Raw genomic sequence first — 23181 nt, 5'->3', positions numbered from 1 at the left:
TTTCTTGAAGATGGGTGTGACATTTGCTATTTTCCAAACTTCCGGAATCTCTCCAGTCTTTAGGGATAGATTGCATATTTGTCGAAGTGGCTCAGCTAGTTCGTTCCTTAGTTCCTTGAGTACACTTGGGTGAATGCCATCCGGACCTGGCGATTTGTCGCTCTTTAGCCTGTCTATCTGCCTGAGGACATCCACCTTGCTCACCTCTAGCTGAACCAGATTTTCATCCTGCTCTCCTTTTACGATCTCCTCGGGCTCCGGAATGTTGGTTGTGTCCTCCCTCTTGAAAACTGACGTGAAGAACTTATTTAGCCTGTCAGCTATCTCCTTTTCCTCTTTTACCACTCCCTTTCTGTCCCCATCATCCAAGGGTCCCACTTCTTCCCTTGCTGGTTGCTTCCCCTTTACGTACCTGAAGAATGATTTGAAGTTTGTTGCTTCCCCTGCCAGTCTCTCTTCAAATTCTTTCTTTGCTTTCCTAACCACTCAATGACACTCCTTTTGGTGTTTTTTGTGTTCCTTTTGGTTCTCCTCTGTTTTGTCCTTTTTCCATTTTTTGAATGATGCTTTCTTGTCACTTATCGCCTTTTTCACTGCATTTGTTATCCAGACTGGGTTTTTTGTTCTATTTTTTTTTTGCACCCTTTCCTGTACTTGGGGATGCACAGGTTTTGTGCTTCGTGCACTGTGCCCTTGAGTATGGTCCAGGCATTTACTACGGACTCCATCTTCTTTGCGCTGTCGTTGAATTTCTTTCCCACCATTTTCCTCATGGCATCATAATTCCCTTTTTTGAAGTTAAGTGCAGTTGTTGTAGTTCTTTTCACCTTTGATGATCCAATTTCTAGCCTGTACTGGATCGTGTTGTGATCACTGTTTCCTAGCGGGGATAGTACCGCCACCTCCTTAGCGGGTCCCCTAGTCCGTTGAGGATCAGGTCAAGGGTGGCATCACCCCGTGTTGGTTCCATGACCAGCTGTTCCATGAAACAATCCCTCGTGACCTCCAGGAATTTGGTCTCCCTCATGCAGTTTGAGTGCCCAATACTCCAGTTTATTCCCGGGTAGTTGAAGTCTCCCATCACCACCACACTTCCGCTTTTGCATACCTGCCTCAGTTCAGCCTCCAGATCCTGGTCGATTTCTTCCGTTTGTCCAGGTGGGCGATAGTACAGACCCAATTTTATGTCTGCTCCAGTTCCTCCTGATAGTTAAGCTTAACCCATAGTGATTCCAAGTCGTCCGCCCTTACTGTTGTTTCCATCCTGGTTGAAGGTATAGAATCTTTTATATATAGCGCTATTCCTCCACCCTTTTTGTGTGACCTATCTCTACAGGAGAGATAGGTCACACAAAAAGGGTGGAGGAATAGCGCTATATATAAAAGATTCTATACCTTCAACCAGGATGGAAACAACAGTGAATCCTGGTAAAGCCACATCCCATTCATTGTCAATAGTCCATCACGTTTCTGTGACTCCAATTATGTCTATGCCCTTTTTGCTGGCTAGGATTTCCAGCTCTCCCATTTTAGCCCTTAGGCTCCTAGCATTAGTGTATAGGCAAAGTAAGTCCCATTTGTTCGTCTTTTTTGCTGTATGTCCTCGTGGTTTGGCGCTCCTGGCCCCCTCGTGAGTTGCCAGACCCCAAGCCTCGTCTCGGTCATCCTCCTCCTGTGGTATGTCTGTTTCGTCCTCAGCCTGTTCCCCTGTTTTTGGTTGTCCCTCTGGAATCCGTTGTTCTCTATTAGTGCTGCTTGCCAGTTTTATTCGTGCACTAGACCCCTGCAATTCTCCCTTAGGTCCATTTTCAAAATATTCCCATTCAGACCTGAGCCCTCTTTTACAGTGTCCTTGCTCAATATCTTTGGCCCGGGTCCCCTGCATTGCGTCCTTAGGTTCTTTTTCCAAAAGTTCCCTCCCAGTCCCAATCCCTTTTTTACAATGTCCTTGCTCTATGTCCATGGCCCTGGGCCCCTGTGTTGTATCCTTAGGTCCTTTTCCCAAAAGTTCCCACTCAGTCCCCAGCCCTCTTTTACAATGTCCCTGCTCAGTATCCTTACTTGATACTTTTGTCCGATGTGTCAGATCGACTGTCGGCTTTCCCCTCTTCCTCAGTTTAAAGCCAAATCAATGACGCTCTGGACGTTGCGTGCCAGCATCCTTGTCCCAGTCGTGCTCAGGTGCAGTCCGTCTCTCCTGTAGAGCTTATTCTTTCCCAGGAAGGTTGTCCAGTTCCGTGAAAAAAAGGAAACCCTCCTCCTCGCACCATCTCCTGAGCCAACCGTTTATTGCTTGTAGTTCGCTCTGCCTCCTTGCGTCCGCTCTAGGTACTGGCAGGATCTCTGAGAAGGCTATCTTCCTTGCCCTCAGTTTCAGTTTCCTCCCCAGGATCCTGAACTGATCGGTTAGTGCAGTCCTGATGTAGTCCCTCCTGCTGACGTCGTTGGTTCCAACATGGATTACTACAGCTGTCTCCTCCATCTCGGCCCCTTCCAGGATCCTCTCGATTCTGTCGGTGACGTCCTTCGTTCTTGCTCCCGGGAGACATGTCACTAGACGGTCCTCTCTCCCTCCAGCTATGTGACTGTCCACTCCTCTCAGGATTGAGTCTCCCACCAGATAGCAGATCTCCCCTTCTTCAAATGTCTCTCTGGTCTTAGGTCTGTATCGGTGGTGCAGTCCTCTAGTCCCTCCTCCAGGTTTTGTCGGGTCTCCTCCTCATCTGCCTGTCCAGATTCTCCGCAAGGTCCTACTCCCATGGCGTCTGGTGGATTTTGTCGTCCGTCTGTTAGCTCCCTCCTGATGTGCTTGTGGTCCTGAGCCTCCACCATCCTGCAGGCCTCCTCGATGAACTTCTCGAATTCCCTAACTTGCTCCGTGATGTGGTCCTCTCTGGCGGTGTCTTCCGTTGCCCAGCACTGCTCCTCTATGTTGCAGAGTCCCTCCAGTTCCTGTACTCGAACCTGCAGTCTCCCAACCTCCTTCTTCAGGCTATCCAGTTCCTGGCATTGACTGCATATGTACACCTGCCTCCCGGAGGGGAGGTAGTCATACATATGACATTCGATGCTACCCAGTATACTGGGTAGCTCTGCTGGGCTCCTACTGCCTCCATTTCTTCTATCCTGTTCCTATGTCCCACGGTGCGTATTGGTGGTGCCTGGTGCGCAGCTAGCTGAAAGAATAGAGAGAGAGAAGAGTGAGAAGAGTGAGAAGAGAAGAAAAGTACCTTAGTTAGATTTTTGCTGCTGGGCTGCCTGGGCTCCTTCTCAAGGCTCCTTCGCAAAGGCGCTCTCGCTAAGGCAAGCGCCTTTGCCGCTCGCCTTCGCCGCGCACCGAACGGCTGCGCGCCGTTGGCTCCTCCCCTTTTATGGGATGGATTGGCTGATGACATCGGGGGTAGGCGGAGCTATCTCTCGCCTCTTCCCCTGGGCTCTACTCTGCCCGTTTCGCCTTAGCCCCTCTCTTCTCCTTGTCCTAGCAGTCTCTGCACTCCTCCGATCTTTCTCTGCATTCCTCTGAACTCTCTCTGCATTCTCCGGTACTGCTCCTCTCCTCTCCGGTTTCTCTCTGCACTCCCCGGTACTCCTCCTCTCCTCTCCGGTCTCTCCCTGCACTCCCCGATATTTCTCCTCTCTGCTCTGGTCTCTCTCTGGTTCCCACGTGCTCGGCTCAGCCCTCCCAGCTACCTGCTGCAAGCCCGAGTGTTGGCTCCAGTGAGATCCCCGCTGTTGGCTCCTCCCCTTTTATGGGAGGGATCTCTCCAGTTTTTAAGGATAGGTTGCATATTTGTCGAAGTGGCTCTGCTATTTTGTTCCTTAGTTCCTTGAGTACCCTTGGGTGAATGCCGTCTGGACCCGGCGATTTGTCACTCTTTAGCCTGTCCATCTGCCTGAGGACATCCTCTTGGCTTACCTCTAATTTGACCAGCTTAACATCTTGGTCTCCATTTACGATCTCCTCTGGTTCCGGAATGTTGGTTGTGTCTTCCCTCGTGAAGACTGATGTGAAGAACTCATTTAACTTGTCCACTATCTCTTTTTCATTTTTTACCACTCCCTTTCTGTCTCCATCATCCAAGGGTCCTACTTCCTCCCTTGCCGGTTGCTTCCCCTTAATGTACCTGAAGAATGATTTGAAGTTTGTTGCTTCCCCCGCCAGTCTCTCTTCGTATTCTCTTTTTGCTTTTCTAACCACTTGGTGACACTCCCTTTGGTGTTCTTTGTGCTCCTTTTGGTTGTCCTTTGTTTGGTCTTTTTTCCATTTTTTGAACGATGCTTTCTTGTCACTTATCGCCTTCTTTACTGCATTTGTTATCCACACTGGGTTTTTTGTTCTATTTTTTTTGCACCCTTTCCTGAACTTGGGGACGCACAGGTTCTGTGCTTCGTGCACAGTGTCCTTGAGTAGGTTCCAGGCTTTTTCTACAGACTCCATCTTCCTTGTGTTGCCGTTGAGTTTCTTTCCCACCATTTTCCTCATGGCATCATAATTCCCTTTTTTGAAGTTGAGTGCCGTCGTTGTGGCTCTTTTCACCTTTGATGATCCAATTTCTAGCCTGCACTGGATCGTGTTGTGATTGCTGTTTCCTAGTGGGGCTAATACCGCCATCTCCTTTGCGGGTCCCCCTAGTCCATTGAAGATTAGGTCAAGAGTGGCATCTCCCCGTGTTGGTTCTGTGACCAGCTGTTCCATGAAACAGTCCCTCGTGACCTCCAGGAATTTGGTCTCCCTCGTGCAGTTTGAGTGCCCAATATTCCAGTCTATCCCAGGGTAGTTGAAGTCCCCCATTACCACCACACTTCCGCTTTTGCATACCTACCTCAGTTCAGCCTCCAGGTCCTGGTCGATTTCTTCTGGTTGTCCAGGTGGGCGGTAGTACAGACCCAATTTTATGTCTGCTCCAGTTCCTCCCGGTAGCTTAACCCATAGTGATTCCAAGCCATCCGCCCTTGCTGTTGTTTCCATCCTGGTTGAGGGTATGGAGTCTTTTATGTAAAGCGCTATTCCTCCACCCTTTTTATGTGTCCTGTCTCTCCTGTATAGTTTATACTGTACAGTATGATTTCCATGAGTGCCCCTCATGATTGCCAGATAAAAGAGGCCATATTTTGCCCCGAGCTGCCTTAGTTGTGGCCGGAGTAATAATCTGGTACAAAGATTATATTGGACCCTTGATATTTTAATTGCCTGTTTTCTTTGGCTATATGTAAAATTTCCAACTTGAAGGGAGAACTGTTGGGAAGAGAAAGGAAGAAATGGTAGACCTGGGGGAGGGAGGCAGGCAGGTAGGAGGAGAGATGGGGTGGGGGGCAGTTGAGAAGAGAAACAGAGAGACGATGGATCTGGGGATGGAAGGGAGGTAGGGAGAAATTTTAGGCCTTTGGATGGAAGGCAGAGAGATGCAGCATCTCTCTTTTTTCCCCCTCCATTTCATTGTTCAGCATCAGGGGGGAGGGAAGAAAAAAAACAGAAAAGAGAGGGAGCAAAATGTTGGACCATGGGGATAGAGGAGGAGAGATGGACCCATGGGAGGGCAGGAGGGAAGAGAGCTGGGAAAAGAAAGGGGATGGAAAGAAAGGGACAGGGAGTTATGGCCTGACCAATGAAGAGAGGGAGGGGGGATTCTGAAAGTCGTGTGCCATGTGAATGAGGTCAAAAGGGAGATGACAAGATGAGTGAGAGAGCAGTGAGCATAGTGGTAGAAATGTGGTAATGGGGAGTAAATAGCAGGAAATAGGAGGCTGGGAAAGGAGTGAGATGGGAAATGGGAGAAGATGGAGAATTGAGAGGTAGCTAATCATTTAAAAAGAAGGTTGAGAAAGAAAGCAAGATTTGAGTGGACAGAGGCAAAAAGAAAAAGTTAAGAAAGCCGAAAGGGAAAAATCAATACACTGGAGACAAACATAAGGAGAGAATGGAACAAGAGAGGAGAAAAAAATAAACAGCAGACACTGGAAAGAGAATTAGTTGAAGATAGACAAAAAGCAGAAAGAGAAACTGGAATCATGATGATGGAAAAACAAAATATCCAGACAACAAGATAGAAAAAAATTGTTTTATTTTGAATTTATTAACTGGAATGTGTTAGCTATGGGATATGTACATCACAATTATTTTTGTATTCAGTGGCGTAGTCATATACAGCTGATTTAGGGGAGGGACTGGAGCCCAAAATTAATGGATGGGTACCACAGTTTCTCCCCACTTGAGTGCAATTTACAAATACTTGAGCTATTGGGGATTCCCGAGCCCTGCCACCTGAAGACATCTTCCTCCAGTCTGGCAACCCGAAATCTCCAAGCTTTGCAGACAATGGCAATATCCTCAAGCTGCCACTGCTTTCATGCATGCATGAAAGCCAAGGAGGGGGGGGGGGCAGGGAGGAGGGAAGGCAGCAGTTCTGCAATATTGCTGCCAGCTGCAGAACTTGGGAAGTTGGAGGGGAGGAGGTGGCCATCAGTTGGTGAGGCTTGGGGGGATTCCTACTAGCTACAGCAGGGGAGATGTTCATTTTTGAGGGAGCCTAAGCCCAAAAAAGCAGTAATATTTGCCCTGACTGAACGATCCACCATGTGCACTGCTGACAGCTGATGCAGCATCCCCGCTCTGATGAGCTCACCTCTGAAGAGGCTCACTGTAGCTGTAATAGAAGTGAATGGGAAAACCAGGAGCGCACATCCCTGCTCATCAGAGTGGGGATGCGGAAGCCTGTGGCTGCTCCCACTGTCAGCGGTGCACATGGAGGATCACTCAGTCACGGTAAGCATTACTGCTTTTTTGGGTTCCTCTCCATAGTGTCCCTTTAATGAAAGTTTATTATTAGATACTTACATCTTCTATATTAGTGATTGCAAATTTGGGACCTGATCAGCCTTTTTTTTTGCTCATCAGCTAGTGTTAGTGCGGCCCCAGAAAATTTTTTTTCGTACAATGCAGCCCAGGGAAGCCAAAAGGTTGGACACCCCTGCCCTACTCCTTCACTGTGAGCAGGGAGGTGTAATTTTCATAGCATTCCAGGCTGCGCACCAACCCTTTTTCCCGCTCCTACTCCTTCACCATAAGCAGGGAGGAGTAATTTGCATAGCACCAAATTTGCACCACCAAATTTCCTCGTCCCGCCCCAACCGGCTACTTTTTCGTGCCACCCGACTGGAAAAAAATTCTGGGGAGAACACTGAAGAGTATCATCTTTATTCTTTTATTGAACTTTTTGGTGTCCTTTTCTAGTTTTAATTCCTTCGCAAGGGAGTTCCACCACATTGGAGCGATGTTAATGTTATTTTTATGTTTCATTTGTTATATTTATTAAAGGCAAAATATAAAAACCAAACCATGATCTGCACACTTTCCCCATTTGTTCTTCTTGTTTGTCTATGTCTTAAGTTTCAATTGAAAATCAGAGGAACTTTGTAAATGTTATTATGGCAGTGAGTTAATGTCACTTGTCTGCTTTGGGCCTATTACCTTCCCTTTTCATTCCCCCTCTCCTTCTTGCAGTTTAACTACAGAGTACAACAGATAGTTTCCCACTGCTGTTTTAATAAGGAGCTAACTTCCACATTGCAGAGTTATCAACTGCCACCATTTCCTCCTCACTTACCCCGTTGCTATTCTCCACCACACTGCTGGGCTCAAAAAGATCTGGCTTCAAAAGGACCTCTGTCCCAGTGTCTAGAGTTTTATCTTCCTGCAATAAGAGGGAAAATAAATATTATGGGAGCAAGTAGGTGCAACATAGAAATTAATAATAATAATAATAACTTTATTTTTATATACCGCCAACAATCTTGCGACTTCTAGGCGGTTTACAATTTAAGAAACTGTTTACAATAAAAGAAGCTGTAAATACAATAAAAATAAAGAGAAACTTTACGTACAGCGAGTTGAAGAGTATAGCAGTGAATATCTCGTACAACGAATTAAAGAGGTAGAGTGGGGAGAAGACGCTGGAAGGGAAGAAGACAGATGCTAGACTATGGGGGAGCGGAGGGAAGAAGATGGGTGCTAGACGGGGACGGTGACGGGGCGGTGAATGGGATGGCAGTGGCGGTGACGGGGCGGTGAAAGAGATGGCGGTGACGGGGCGGTGAAGGGAACGGCGGTGACGGGGCGGTGCAGAGGATGGTGGGCCGAGGACGGTGCAGTGACGGGGACAGATTTTTTCCCCGTGTCATTCTCTATAAAGTATAAAGACTATTGCAGTGATCTAGGTAAGGTAAGATAAATGCCTGAACAAGAAAGGAGAAGTGTTGATCAGTAAAGAATTATTTTATATTACATAATTGATGAAGTCTAAAGAACAGTTTCTACAATATGATTTATCTGGGGTTTAAAAGACAAGAGTCCAGAATGATACCTAAAACTAGCAGTATGTTCTACCTTTAAGGATAAATTTGTTGAGGACCCTGAGGTCCAAAATGGGTCGCAGGTCGCCCGTCTTCTTCGGAACAAGGAAGTACCGGGAGTAAAACCCCTGGTTCAATTGGTCTATAGGGACCGGCTCTACGGCCCAAAGCCGGAGCAAAGCCTGAGCTTCCTGAAGAAGAAGGGCGGTCTGAGTCAAGCTGGAAGGATACTCTCTTGGAGGGTGGTCCGGAGGGACCCGATGGAAATGAAGAGAGTATCCTTCCCTGATGATAGTAAGGACCCAGAGGTCGGATGTTATGGCCTCCCAGCGATGATAAAAATGATGGAGGCGTCCTACGATGGGAAAAACAGGAGGAGGCAGAACGAGGTTGGTTATGCCCTCGACGAAACAGTCAAAAAGGCTGAGTGGCCTTAGGGACAGCAGGCGACTGAGACTTCGGCTGACCCTTCTGAGGAGGCTGACGCTTCGCCGGTTGCCTCGCAGGCGGAGTTTGCCTCGGTTGATAACGCCGCTGATAAATCAACGGTGGACGAGAGGGTCGAGACTGTTGAGGCTTAGGCTTCGGCCTAAGAATGGACTGGAAGGACTTTTCATGATCAGACAATTTCTTCGTGACTGCCTCGATGGATTTGTCAAAAAGATCCGCCCCCGCACACGGGACGTTTGCCAGGCGGTCCTGAAGATTCGGGTCCATGTCAATGGTCCGCAACCAGGCCAACCGGCGCATCGCCACAGAGCAGGCTGCTGCTCGGGCCGAGAGCTCGAAAGCATCATAGGCAGATTGCATCAACTGAAGACGAAGCTGGGACAGCGAAGCAACCACTTCCTCAAACTCAAACCTAGCCTGGGACTCGATGTATGGTGTGAATTTCCGAAGCACAGGCAGAAAAAATTCCAAGTAGGCAGCAAAGTGGAAATTGTAATTCAGGACTCGGGACGTCATCATCGAATTCTGATAGATGCGTCGACCAAACTTATCCATGGTTCTGCCCTCGTGGCCCGGAGGTACTGAAGCATAGACCTGCCCAGGATGAGACCGCTTGAGCGAGGATTCGACCAGGAGGGACTGATGAGAAAGCTGAGGTCCCTCGAAGCCCTTATGATGCACCGTTCGGTATCGAGCATCCAATTTTCCAGGGACCGCAGGGATAGAGTAAGGAGACTCAAAGCACCTCATGAAGGTCTGGTCGAGGAGCTTGTGCAGAGGAAGGCGCAAGGACTCGGCCGGAGGACGAGGCAAGTGCATGGTATCGAGGTACTCCTTGGAGTATTGAGACCCAGCATCGAGAGTAATGTCCATGTCATCCGCCATCTGTCTGAGGAATGAGGAAAAAGACAGTTGGTCCGCCGTCGCCGGTTTACGAGAAGGACTAGAAGAAGACGAGGCTTCGGGCTCCATAGAGGCCTGTGAGCAACAGGGCGAGTAGAAAACCTCGGGGTCCTCAAACTCCGGGCCCAGAGGAGGAGACCCAGCCGAAGCAGCATACCCCATCCGAGACAATTTCTTCTGAGGCGAGACGGTCGAGTGTCGAGAGGAATGCTCGAAGAGTGTCTGGAACGATGCCCCTCTTGATGCCTGGAAGGGGATCGAGCCCGTCTGTGAGAAACCTGGTCAGACGCCTCCAAAGAGCCGATCGGACTCGATGCCGTCGATCGCAGAGGCGGAAGAGTCGATGCCTCCCCCGACGCCGCCCAAGCTTGATAGGGGGTTCGGAAGAACTCGTCCTGCTTCCTGCTATGCCCAGGACTGGGAGGCCTCGAAGGTGGACGCCACACTGAGTCATAGGGCGGGGTAACAGGTTCCAATGGAGGCAAATCGCTAAACGAGGCTTTCCTCGAGGGGATAGGCTCCAAGGGGGGCATGTCACTAAGGGAGGCCCTCTTCGAGGGAATCGGTTCCAAAGGAGGCATAGCACTAACCGAGGACCTCCTCGAGGACCCGGACACCGCTCGCCGCTCCTCCTCGCCGAGCAACGAGGTCGTGCGACGCGGCGGAGGAGGAGGGGGTGGTCCACCCCTCGGAACCGGAACCGGGAGGTCACCCTGGATCGAGGCAATCAGCCGGGGTCCCATGGTGTGCATGAGTTCCACAAACTGAGCCTCCAGAAGGGACTTCAACGAAGCCGATATGGAGGGATCCGCACCAAAAGGGGGCCCTTCCGCACGGTCTCTGCGCTCTTTCGGTATCGCGTGCTTCTGCTTGCCAGCCTTCGGCACTTTAAGCACCACCGGTGGAACTGTAGGTGTCGATACCTGCTCCGACGAGACGGAGGAAGGCACCGGCGCCGAAGTCGAGGCCGAAACCGGCGTGAACGATGCTGGTTTCAGGAGGCCCGAAGCAGCTGGGGAGGCAGCGGGCTTCGTCGACGGAGTCGAAGCACCAGTCGATGTCGATGTCGAAGCTGAAGGATCCAACGAAGCTTCCATCTTGAACATGGACTCCCACAGCAGACAGCGGCGCTTAAACGCTCTCGCCATCAAAGTGGAGCAAGGCCGGCACGATTTCGGGAAGTGATCCGGTCCCAGACACTGTAAGCAGCGTCGATGAGGGTCCTCCATTTTTCGAGTGCTCACCCTATTTCTCTTAAATGAAGTCTACCATATTCTCAATTTTTAAGAATCAGGAGAATATGTTCCTCCATTACTGATTTTAAGATACAGGCTAATGATTTGAAATGTAAATTTCTTCAAACGGGGTATCCCCCCCAAAATAGTTTCAGTGGCCTATAAAAGAGCACTTTACAGTCAGCGTGATGCTTGTTTGCTCCTAAACGCTCAGTAGATCAACAACTGGGGGAACAATGTGTGGTTACATACTCGAGTAAGAGTTATCAAATAGTTAGATCCCTTAGGAAACATTGGGATATCCTAAAAATATCGGGGACATTTAAGGATTACCAGCTAAGGATAGCATATCGCAGGAACCGCAATCTTAAAGAGATTCTGTGCCCCTCAATTTTGCCCATTTCTAAACCTATAGGGGATTCAGTTCATCTGGGACATCAGAAATGTGGGTCATGCCAAATGTGTGAAGTTATGTTGTGTACTGTGACATTTTGTAATCCTAGGGATGGGAAGTATTATAGTCTGAAACATGATTCTAATTGTAAAACATCGGGGATAATTTATATAATACAATGCCCATGTGATAGGCTGTATGTAGGATAGACCTCGAGAAAATTGAATATTCGCCTCACTGAACATAAAAGCAATATAAAAAATCGGAATATAGGGGCACAACTTTACATTTTAGCCACAACTTTACATCTTTAAAGGTGGTCATTATTGAAGTTATGACACCGGGGGTGCGAGGGGGTGATTTTAGACGCTTCCTGGCCCAACGTGAGTAGCGCTGGATCCACAGGTTGGATACCTTGAGCCCAAGGGGCTTAAACAAAAACATGGAGTGGCAACACTTTTATTAGGTGGAAGTAGTGTATTTCTTTTGTAGAATCTATGCATGAACAAGGAGGGAGGAGTCATGTTACGAAGCTCTGACGTTGCTAAGTCATTTGCTGAGCTTGTATAAATAAAAGACGTTGTCGCCATTTTAGGCTGGTTTGAAAATCTTGACGGCTGAATTGAGTGATGTGAGTAACTGTGTGTGTGTTTGAGCAGGTTCTAATTGTATAAGAAGCTAATTTAATTTTTCTAATCTATAGAGCTGTATACCGCAGTGCTGGCCCTGAAGCAGTGGACAAGTAACAAGTCCGCGAAACGCTGGCCGCGTCGGCATGTGTGTGATAAGCACTGCTTGAAAAGCATATCCAAAAACGAGCACTGTTTGAGATAAGTAGTTTGTCAACTTTTTCAAAATTTTGGAGAAGTGCACATGATTAAATAACAGTAATGCGGTTGAAATTGCAGAGACACTGGTGCGAATTTTAAAACGTTGATAATTTATTTAAAAAAAATAATTTTTTAATTCTTAAAAATTTAAAAATATTAATAAGAAATAATTAAGTTATATATGTGGCCAATGATTGGAGCAAGGAGCAAAGATACTACGCTGATCACTCTAGTTTGTGATAACACAACTGCGCGTAGGCTCCAGTTCTGAGGCCTGTGTAATGAAATGCACTTTTCTGGTTGAAGTGGTGTGTGTTATATTGTTTCTATTTCAACCCTTGTGGAACGCCAGATGGGTGGGATCCAGTTTTCAAAGTGTTCTAGAACCAGCATCCAGAAACCTCTTGCCTACTCTGAAAGGCACCGGGACCTCAAGAGACCCCTCCCAGAGAAAGGGAAGTGAGAGGAAAGAGACATGTGAAGGAGTGTCCTACAGGTTAGAGCACCTGAAGTTGTAAATTCGATTGCCTCAGCACCTAAGGTTGTGAGTTCAATTCCCACTGCAGCTCCTTGTGACTCTGGGCAAGTCACTTAACACTTCAATGCCCAAGGTAGGCACTTAACACTTCATTGCCCAAAGTACAAATAAGGACCTATCTAAAAATATGTAAACTGATTTGATTGTGTAAACCAGTGTTTCTCAACCTGTAGTACATGTACCTCAGGGGGGTAGTGGGCCACCATTTGGGGGTACGTGAGCTTGCCACCTCCTAGGATCTCTCCCTGCCTGCACCCCCCCCCCCGGTTGAATTCACTACAACCGCCAATTCCTCTCTGCCCCACCCCCAAAGCCAACCCTGCTACCTGGCACTCTCAACCCCCCCCCCCCCAATGCCGCAGCAACAGGAATGGGCCAGGCAGCAACTACACGCAGCCAGCCCACAAGCCTTGCCCCAACGTCAATTCTGATGTCGAAGACGTAGTTCTTGGCCAGCCAATTGCTGCCTGGCTGGCCCGAAACCTTCTTTCTAAAGTCAGAATTGGGAAGGCTTGAGGGCTGGCCGCATGCAGGTGCTGCCCATCTCTGTTACTGCAGTGGGGGTGGGAATGGAGCGTGTAGGGTGGCAGGGTTGGCTTCGGGGCTGGGGCAGCAGGGAGAAATCGGCGGTGATGGCTTCAGTGGGGAGGGCAGGGAGAGAGGAAGAAAAAGTTAGGGGGGAATGGAGTGTGTCGGGGCAGGGTCGGCTTTGGGGGTGAGGTGGGGAGGCAGAGAGAAATCGGTGGGGGGTCAGGCAGAAGAGAGGAAGAAAAAGTTGAACTCATGGAGGAACAGAGAGAGATGTTGGTTGGGGAATGGAATGAGGTCTGGAGGAGAGGAAGCAGCAGGAGGCAGAAAGAAAGAAATACTGGATGCACAGTCAGAAGAAAGTGCAACCAGAGACTCATGAAATCACCAGCCAACAAAGTTAGGAAAAATGATTTTTTTTTCTTCTATAGTTGTTACTGAGGTGACATTGCATATTTTAAAGTCATCTGCCTTGAACTCTTTGGAAAAACCCTCGAATATAAATGGTAATTAACATTTTTTCTTCGTACAGTGTGTTTGTGTTTTTTTAATTTTATGTTTACCATTATGTATTAATAAGATTATATTCTGTGTGTATATGAAAAATGGATGGAAGAAATTGCATTACAATTAGTACTATTATTATGGGAGAGGAGTCAGGGGCGGAGCTTGGGCGGGGGTACTCGGTTGGTATTTGTTAGGCTTAGGGGGTACTTGGCTTCAAAAAGTTGAGAAACACTGGTGCAAACCATACAGAAAAAGCAATATATCAAGTCCCATCTCCTTTACCTTTACTTGGACCTAGAGAGTCACGCAGGGATAGAAATCAAACCCGTCCCCATAAACTTCAGAAGTAGTTATTTCATGTAATTATGCTACTGAATTAAAGGCTCTAGTAGAGACCCATTTACAAATAAGCAAAGACACTTTATTAATTTGGAAATATTAATTGGGAAGAATACATACTTTATAAATGGGTCTTTGCCAGAGTCTCTAATATAAATACAAAATATAAATACTCCAGCTGATGAGGATCCTCAAGCTATGTGAGCTGAGCATTTCTTCTGAAGGTGGTTGGGGGTCCCTTTTGCCAAGCATGGTAGGCAGCAGTAACATCCCTGAATCACAGAAGCTGGTACCCCAGTGGCTCAGGGATGCTGCCATCGACTGCTACACTTGGTGGAGGGAAGTTCTGGTCACCTTTGTAGGAAGTTATCAGTTGGCAGTGCTTGGGGATTCCCACCAGCCACAGCAAGGGTCAGCAAGTACTTCAGTACTGGAGAAATAAAACCAGAAATGCATTTATTTTTCTTATGAACACAATACAAAGACATCTGCTATATACACTTCCCAAAGCTAACATATTTCAGTCAATAAATTCCTTTTTTTTAACCTTTATTGTCTGGAGATTTATTTTTCCACCAAGTTTTTCCCAGTTTCTCTTTTTTCTGCAAATTCTTCAAGTGGTTGCTGTCCATTGGTTCCTCCTAACATGGTCCAGCATTTCTCTCTTCCTTTCCTCCCATTGTACAGCATCCTCACTCGCTTCTATCCTGGATCATTCTCCCTCTTTTTCCCCTCTCCACTCCTGCACAGCATCCTCTCTCCTCCACCTCCATATGCAACATGTCTCCCTCTCTCTCTCACTATCCATCATCTCTCTTTTTCTCATTTCCTCCCTTTACTGCTACATCCAATATTTCTCCCCCTCTCATCCAGTGGATCATGTGCAGCATCTTTCATCCCTGCCTACCATGCTCATGCCCAACATTCCTCCTTCTATCACCTCTCTCCAGCACCATGCCACATCTCTCCTTCCATTCCCTCCGTGGTCATGAATGCACATCGCTACTCATACTAATTACGTTGTATTGTATTGGTGCAGACCACATTGGGTAGTTCTCTGATGGACCAGAAAGGCCATATATAAACCTCAGATTACAATAACAGAGACAAATAGAGCACAAAATCTAGAAAGAAATATTCAAAAAGACACATGGAAAGAAAACAGCAAAGAGAGAGAGATGTCCAGATACAGATGCATAGTGGATATTGTAATTTTCAAATGTTTAAAGGCAAAGACAATAGAGAAAGAGACAAACCTCTGTGGACTGCAGCTTCAACTCTGGTGGCGGAGGTCTGTAAGCCGGGGGACCTTCCAAACTAAAAAAATAGAAAACAAACAAAAATATTAATAGGTAAAATATTGGGGCACATGTAGGAAAAAACTCTATGGAATGTTTTTTTTGCTGGAGTTGTTGGAAGCATAAATTCCCTCTGGGAATGAATTTTTGCATTAAATTCAGCCTTAACTTGCTTTAGTGTCTCAGCAATGAGGAACCCCAGTAGAGATTTATATTGGTTCTGAATATTCCCCAAAAGAATGTAGGAGATACAATCAGGTTTGCTGTAGTAAAGATCAGGGAATAAGATATCCTTCTGAAGTAACATACTCATCACGTGCTGTCTGGTTTTTCTCTGTTTGCAGAACAAAATATTGAGAAATTGTGGGATTTTCAGGTGTGACAGGTGATATGAAAGCTGAGTTGCTGGATTAAAATAATACTAGGCTTCATGAATAAATCAAAACCAAGTGAACATAACGTAGATTGAAATTTGGGGGATTCAAATGAGAATTTAGAGAAAAGTGCATGAAACGTAATTAAAGATTAATATTTTTAATATACTTTAAGTGGTCCTTTTATTAAGGTGCGCTAGCCGTTTATGTGTGCGCTAAACGCTAATGCGTCCATTATATTCTATGGACAAGTTAGCACAGTGGTTCTTAACCTGGGTTCGACCGAACCCCAGGGGTTCGGTGAGTCAGTCTCACGGGTTCGGCGGAGGTCAAAACACACCTCCGACTCATATAGCGCTTCGGTCACGTTCAATCATCTATCAGTTATTCAGTGATTTTGATCAAGACTGATCGTGTACTCGGTTTCTTGATCTATCAATCTGTAACTAACGCCTTATATACATCAAACAATTCCTGATCAAAATTTGTGATTTAACTGATAGAAGATTGAACGTGACCGAAGCGCTTATGATTCGTGATGATACGCCCCGCTTGTCCATAATTGGCTGCAGGTGATCACGCAATATCGCTTGGCCTATCTGTGCTGCAGGGGATTTGATGCGCACAGTAGTCGAATTGTAACTGTTGTGATGGTACGTCGTGTGATATCTATCTTAATATTTTAATCCCTTATTAACTATGTCGAGCAAAATACGAAAGTGGTCGGACGAATATGTACAATATGGATTCATATGTATAACGGAACGTGATGGGAGTCAGCGTCCTAATTGCATGATTTGCAATGCCAAGTTGAGTAATTCTAGTCTAGCTCCGGCAAAACTAAGGGAATAAAGAAGGGTTCGGTGAACACGCATATGAAACTGGTGGGGTTCAGTACCTCCAACAAGGTTAAGAACCACTGAGTTAGCATTTAGCGCGTGCTAAATTGGCTAGTGTGCTTTAGTAAAAGGACTCCTAAATCTACACTCAAGCTTGTGTAAAGAAATTTTAAAAGGTTGTTTTTGTGATTGGTACTGGAAAGATGAAATCATGAGAATCCATTGTTCATTTACAGTTGCAAATGAAAAAGGATGCATGCAAAAGACGAGAGAGATTTCCTACAAAAAGCAGGAAACAGGCCTGTACAGAAATGATGTTCCCATAGGTCAACAGGTATAAAAGTTATTCAAAGGTTATAAGGAGAAAAAAGTAAAATACTGTCACCTACTGGGTTTAATGTGTAAGTGATTTTGCCAAACTTTACATTATACAATCAAACCTCGGTTTGCGAGTAACGTAGTTTGCGAGACCAGCAAAACACTCCCACAAATATTACCTCGCAAACCGAGCGCCGTCCCGATACATGAGTGAATTAAGCCGTCCGCCGTCCCGATAACGGAAGCAGTCTCCCCTACTCCTGACGCTCCCAGGATGCTCCCTTTGGCAATTGTCAGGTGTTCTTCTCGCGCGCATGTGCCTACGTTCCATGCAATCTTTCTCTCAACTCCCTCCCCTTCTGCCGCCAGTCGCACCCCCAGCCATGTGTGCTCACTTTTAACCAATGAGCATGGGCCGGTGAGCTGCGGCTGTGGCTGTATAGAAGCACACCCTAGAAATCAACGGAGAGGGAAGGTGCTGGTGAACTGTGGCTGTATAGGAGCACGCCCTAGAAATCAACGAAGAGGGAAGGTGTCTGTTCCTCTCTGCCTGGGAAATCTACTGTTCTCCGTGTTGCCTGGCTGTGATAAAGGACTGAGGAGGAGTGGATGCACCATGTCCACCAGCCCGGGACTGTCCTTTCCTGCAAGCCTCGCTGTCGGTGCCAGCAGTAGAAGAGAGGGGTTGGGGCTTCGTTGACTGTGCTGCTGAGAGGGGAGGGGAGGGGAGACATGCCGGTGAGGAACCAGTACAACCTGGTGGAGGACGGAGGAGATGCATTGTCCTGAAGCAGGGGGCAGCTATACGGGGACCCCAATGGAAGGAAGTGACTCTGCTGAAGGGGCTGCGGCACCTGGACATCATTCAGGCAGGTACCCACATCTGGGCCACCATAGAAAACCTATGGGGAAATTTGCTTTGATATATGAGTGCTTTGGATTATGAGCATGCTTCTGAAATGAATTATGCTCGTAAACCAAGGTACCACTGTATTTTACTTTTATCTGGAATACATACAGTTAATTGAATAATTACATTAAAAAATATATGTTTTTGTAAATGTACTAGGCACAGGATGTGCGTGCAAAGATAATGTGTATGCCATGTTTTAGTACTGTATTTTTGGGAATCCTGGCTACATTATTGACAAGGCCATTGTATGCTAATTGCTATAGAATGATGACAGGGAGAGTATAAATGTTTAAGAGTCCATAGCTTTTCTTTGGGAGAAAGGTATAGGAGATTTCAAAGGGTCTTCTTTTCTCCGCTGGATACAAAAGAATGTTATTATTTTTCTTTTACATCTTTTAAATAAATTTGAATATTCTGCTCATTATAGCACACAGCGTTTTGTGTCCAATTTATTCTAACAACCACCAACATGGAAAGTCTTCTCTTCTTCATAAGAGAGGAATTTTCATCCTGTGGAGCTTCTCCTGAACTTGCATCCAGATAAATAGCAGCCCCCTGGATAGGAATAATATATCATCCTGAAGTAACATACTCATCACATGATGTCTGGTTTTTCTGCTGCTGTTTGCAGATCAGCACCACGGTGATAACAGCAGTAATAACTACAATTGAGGCAATAATTCCACCGACGATACCACCTGTGGCTGTAGCTCCTGAATTGTCTGGAGATCCTGGAAATCAAAAGAGAGGACAGGTGTAAAATATATGTTGCATGCACCTAGAACATTAACAGGAAAGCATGATGTAACTTAGCAAATTAACATTGACAATGAGAAGCATTGATCTGTGAGCGCAAAACCCATGCAGATAAAGAGCAGACCATGCATACCAGGTGATGCAAATAGAGTAATTTGATTATTTTTCAATAAATCACTGATATTTGCATCATCTGGTTTGTATGGTCTGCTCCTTATCTGCATAACTTAGCAAATGAAGGCACACAAAAACCAAAATGGTCCATCTAATCTGCCCAGCAGTGATTTGTCCATAAAAATTTCCCCATGGAACTCCCTTTCTATGTGTCCTTCATCTAACTACTAAAATAGTATCAGTACCTTTTAGGATTCAGATCCACTGGTTTTAGGTTTGAAAATGCTGCTCCATACAAGGTTTTATGGAAGAAATGGTAAAATTTAATTCTTTTGAAACCCTGAAAAGAAAATAAGGGTTTCCTAAGCAAGGACTTCTTCTATTGGATCTCAATTAGATCCTGGCCCATATTGGCTAATTAAGGATTATGCTGAAGGGTTTCATTTCTTCAAGGAGGAGTAAAGTGGTAAAAGTTACTTTCAGGTGCCGAGGTGGTCTTGCAGCCCATCTGCATATTCCTCCTAGCATTTCCAGAGTGACTTGCAGGTCCACCCTGATCCATTTAGGGGCTCCATAGCAGGTGCTTATATACTCATATTACCCCTCTCCTCAAATCACTTCATTGGCTCCTTATCCAGTTCCATATACAGTTCAAACTCCACTTATTGACTTACAAGCAGATTCATTCTGCAGCTCCTCAGGGTCTCTTCTCATACTCCTCCCTTACAACTCCATTTATTGGGTAAGTCTCTCTTATCTGTACTCTTCTCCTCTACTACCAGCTTCAGACTCCGTCCCTTCTATCTTGCTACACTGTATGCCTGGAACACACTACCCAAGTCAGTAGGTCAAGTTCTGTCTCTGGCAATATTCTAATATAGGCTAAAAGCCTACTTTATCGAAGCTGCTTTTAACTCCCACTCACTTGTAAATTACTCATATTTGTTTAATCATTCTCTCTGTGAGAAACTCTATTTGTCCTGTTTATCTGATTTAATTAGAGCATAATATTTATTGTGTAGAAATTGTATTTTACATGTTTAATGTACAGCACTGTGTATGTCTAGCAGTACTATAGAAAACATAAGTACTGTAGTAATAATAAAAGTAGTTAATGTAGCTGAGTTTAAAAAGAAAAAGGGTTCAGACAAGTTATAGGAGGTAAAATCTATAAACCATAATTAAAGCAAACCTGGAGAAAGCCACTGCTAATCCCTGAAGTTAAGTAGTATGGAATCTTGTTCTTTTTGGGACTCTACAAGGTACTTGTGATCTACACTGGCCACTGTTAGAAAAAATATACATGGATACATAGAATTTTGGTCAAACCAAGTATGGTAACTTTTATATTTTTTCTGATAAACCTAGAAATTGTCAATCGTGCATACTTTTAACAAAGCAAAAATCCAGTCCCAATAGCTTAAAGCAGGGGTGCCCACACTTTTTGGGCTTGTGAGCTACTTTTAAAATGACCAAGTCAAAATGATCTACCAACAATAAAATTTTTTAAAAACACAAAGCACATTATACACAGAGAAAATGTTAATTATCATTTATATTCTGGGTTTTATTCAAAGAGGTCAAGGCAGATGACGCTATGCAATGTCACCTCAGTAACAACTACTGTATACAAAAATAGATAGAATATACCCCCTCCCTTTTTACTAAACCGTGATAGCGTATTCGGCATATATTAGGAGATTGTTAAAAAAGGAATTTACTAATTTGGAACAAAATATTAAGAATTTATAGTCACAATTGGCCTCGAATTGGGAACAAATTACTTTGCAGGCCCTCTTGAAAGCTAAATATAAATACAATGAGATTTCCTCACAATTGGCTAGGAAAGATTTGTTTTCTCAACAAGCTCTGTATTATGGAAACTTGAATAAAGCAGGAAGATTATTGGCTAATTATCTTAAGGCCAAAAAAAGGAAAGATTGTGGCCATTAAAGATGAGAAGGGTGAAACTCATTCTCAAATTGGACATACAGTCAAACCTCGGTTTGCGAGTGTTTTGCAAGACGAGCAAACCATTCCCGCAAATCATGCCTTGCAAACCGAGCATTGACTCGATTTGCGAGCCCCCCCTTGATCCAGCATCCCCCTCGCTAGTGTTGCCCCCCCCGGCACGCCCAAACACAATCCCTTACCCCAATCTGGCACCAGCACCAACGCACAGGACGTGCTGGTGCCCGAAGATCCTAACTCTTGCCTGGGCTAGGCCTTGAGCATCTGCGGATGCTCAAGGCCCTCTGGTTCTTTCTCTCTCCGAGATTTTCGATTGAGTAAAACAGGATTCTTTCTGTGGCATTTTTGCCACGAGTGTACCAGCTGCAGTGGAGAGTGTCCCCCCGCCAATGGAATCTGGCGAGTCTCGCCGGGGCTGAGAGGAGAACGGGAGCAGAGACGTGGTTTGAGCATTAGGAGCTCACAGTGGAAAGACAGAGCCTAGTTTGGGCACTGGGCCCCCCCCGGTGACTCATGGAGGAAATCGCTGCTCCCGGCATTGTACGGAGCAAATCGCAGATCAGGTTATTCACAGTTTATTATTTTTTTCAGGTCTATTTTACCGAAAACCCGTGAATAACATGCAAAAAGTTATTCGCGGTTTTTCGGTATTCATGGCTATGTTCTGCCCGCATCCCCCGCGAATACGGAGGGAGAAGTATAGTACTAGTGGGCTGTGCAGTCCCAAGTGCACTCAGTCTGCCAAATAGCCAAGCAGAACTAAGAAACTAATAAATGTGAATTATAACAGCAACAACATTCCCCACAGGAGGAACAACAAACAGAGAAAATACTGTAACATAGTAGCATAGTAAATGACGGTCCATCTAGTCTGCCCAACCTTTCATGCCCCATAAATTAATTTAGTTTAAATGGTCCTTTTTGTTAGATATTTCTGGGCCAGTAACCCAGAGCCCTGCCCAGTAGTGTGCTTAGGTTCCATCTACTGGAGTCTCCATCAAAGCTCGCTCCAGCCCATCTTAAATATCCCAGCCATCGAAACCCTCCCCAGCCTGTCCTCAACTGAATGTCCATATACGGGACACAGGCCGTGCAAGCCTGCCCAGTACTGGCCTTAGTTCTTTCAATATATACCCATTATTTTCTGATTAGAGATCCTCTGTGTTCATCCCACGCTCGTTTGAACTCTTGTCACCGTTTTCTTCTCCACCACCTCCCTCGGGAACGCATTCATTGCATCAACTACCCTCTCTGTAAAGAAAAATTTCCTAACATTACTCTTGAATCTACCACCCCTCAACCTCAAATTATGCCCTCTGGTTTTACCATTTTCCTTTCTCTGGAATAGATTTTGTTTTACGTTAATACCTTTCAAGTATTTGAACATCTGAATCATATCTCCCCTGTCCCTTTTTTCCTCTAGGGTATATATATTTAGGGCTTCCAGTCTCTCTTTATACGTCTTCTGGCACAAACCTCCTACCATTTTCGTTGCTTTCCTCTGGACCGCTTCAAATCTTTTAATGTCCTTCACCAGATAAGGTCTCCAAAATTGAACACAATACTCCAAGTGGGGCCTCACCATTAACCTGTACAGGGGCATCAACACCTTCTTTCTTCTACTCATCACACCTCTCTCTATACAGCCTAGCATCCTTCTGGCAACAGCCACTGCCTTACTACTTATTATTATCACAGCTCTTAAAAATAAATACAAATAAATATAATTATAATATTAATAGTGAGGTGTTCAGACCAATACCCGTGAATTCCGTGATCTCACCGAACTGGGGTACTTTGGGACCATCATAACACTTCTCTTGTCCCTTTGCCAGCCTCCTTCATTTATATATCTCAATGAGTCTTATTGTGTATACTTGTAAATAATCAAAATACACTTATCTTGATGACTACTTCAATAGGCTTGGCCTCATTCTCCTTAATTTCCAGCTGCGGTGAGATTAAAGTGCTTAATTCTTAAAGTGCTTGTGCTAATAGTGCTTGCTATCATCATCCGTGCTTGCTAAAATTGAATTTAAGCCCGGCCCCCCGACTCGAGTTTCGGGTCCTTCGTCAGGAGGGGTCCCTGTTAAAAACACAAATTTAATTAAAACCTACTTAAAACTTATAAATCTAAGCGGTACTAAATCTTTATATATTAATTTGGAACTCTCATTACTTGTCTCTTGGACTTAACTTTTAAATTCACACATTTTTAAACGTACCTATTCGGCTTACTTCTGCTGGGTAACCTTCGAAAAGAGCACGCTGAGGGTCTACTTTTTGCTTGCCTTATATATCCTCCGTATTGTTTTTAGTCCCTCCCCCTATAGTCACTGAATTCTAACCGGATGTGACGTATCGATCTTATCAAAAATTTTTTTACAAATTTAGCCATTCTATTTCTGAATTAAGACCATATGGATGCACAGTATTTTTATTGAAGATGAGACGTTGTTCTTTCTGCAGCAAGCTCTTTGTGATATCCCCTTCTTGAAAGTCTAAATGTATCAAGACCGTATATT

General features: G+C 45.4%; 1 protein-coding gene across 3 annotated transcripts in view; it reads right to left on the bottom strand.

The window, feature by feature from the left end:
• LOC117369007 (nectin-2-like) overlaps positions 1-23181 on the bottom strand; it is a 162866-nt gene that overhangs the window by 25254 nt on the left and 114431 nt on the right. For all 3 annotated transcript variants that reach the window (XM_033962879.1, XM_033962881.1, XM_033962882.1), the window contains exons 6-8: positions 18408-18546; positions 15330-15390; positions 7605-7691 (exon numbers count right to left, since the gene is read on the bottom strand). In XM_033962879.1, coding sequence (XP_033818770.1) covers positions 7605-7691; positions 15330-15390; positions 18408-18546 — 287 coding nt within the window. The remainder of the gene's footprint in view (positions 1-7604; positions 7692-15329; positions 15391-18407; positions 18547-23181) is intronic.

Source organism: Geotrypetes seraphini, chromosome 11 (genome assembly GCF_902459505.1).
Source record: "Geotrypetes seraphini chromosome 11, aGeoSer1.1, whole genome shotgun sequence".
Taxonomy (NCBI): Eukaryota; Metazoa; Chordata; class Amphibia; order Gymnophiona; family Dermophiidae; genus Geotrypetes; species Geotrypetes seraphini.
The sequence above is the reverse complement of the archived record's forward strand: the minus strand, read 5'-3'. Positions and strand labels throughout refer to the sequence as shown.